Source organism: Limulus polyphemus, unplaced genomic scaffold (genome assembly GCF_000517525.1).
Source record: "Limulus polyphemus unplaced genomic scaffold, Limulus_polyphemus-2.1.2 Scaffold148665, whole genome shotgun sequence".
Taxonomy (NCBI): domain Eukaryota; kingdom Metazoa; phylum Arthropoda; class Merostomata; order Xiphosura; family Limulidae; genus Limulus; species Limulus polyphemus.
This window is the reverse complement of record NW_013814261.1, coordinates 1-486: the sequence shown is the minus strand read 5'-3', so window position 1 is coordinate 486 and position 486 is coordinate 1. Positions and strand designations below refer to the sequence as shown.

Genomic DNA, 486 nt, shown 5'->3' with positions numbered 1-486 from the left:
TTTCTTCTTTAGGGACGGGTGTTATTTCTGGTTTTTCTACTTCAGGAACAGGTACTTTTTGTTCAGGTTTTTCTTCTTTAGAGACAGGTGTTATTTCAGGTTGTTCTTCTTCAGGTTCTTCCTCTTTAGGAATAGGTGCTATTTCTGGTTTTTCCTTCTCTTTAGGAGTAGGAATTATTTGTGGTTTTTCTTCTTTAGTAACAGGAACTCTTTGTTCAAGTTCTTCCTCTTTAGCAATAGGTGTTATTTCTGGTTTTTCTACTTCAGGAAGAGGAACTTTTTCTTCGAGTTCTTCTTCTTTAGGAACAGGTGTTATTTCCGGTTTTTCTATTTCAGTAACAGGAACTCTTGCTTCAGGTTTTTGCTCTTTAGATACAGGTATTATTTCTGGTTTTTCTTCTGCAAGAACAGGAAATGCTTCTTTAGGTTTTTCCTCTTTGGGGACAGGTGTTATTTCTGGTTTTTCTTCTGCAGGAAGAGGAAGTG

General features: G+C 36.6%; 1 protein-coding gene across 1 annotated transcript; it reads right to left on the bottom strand.

Moving 5' to 3' along the window:
• Window positions 1-4: 4 nt before the first annotated feature.
• Window positions 5-481, bottom strand: LOC111084814 (titin-like; the record flags this gene model as incomplete). Its single annotated transcript, XM_022381340.1, has 1 exon — window positions 5-481. A coding segment is annotated over one exon (477 nt), but the record flags the coding sequence as incomplete, so codon positions are not given.
• Between the last annotated feature and the right edge of the window lie 5 nt (window positions 482-486).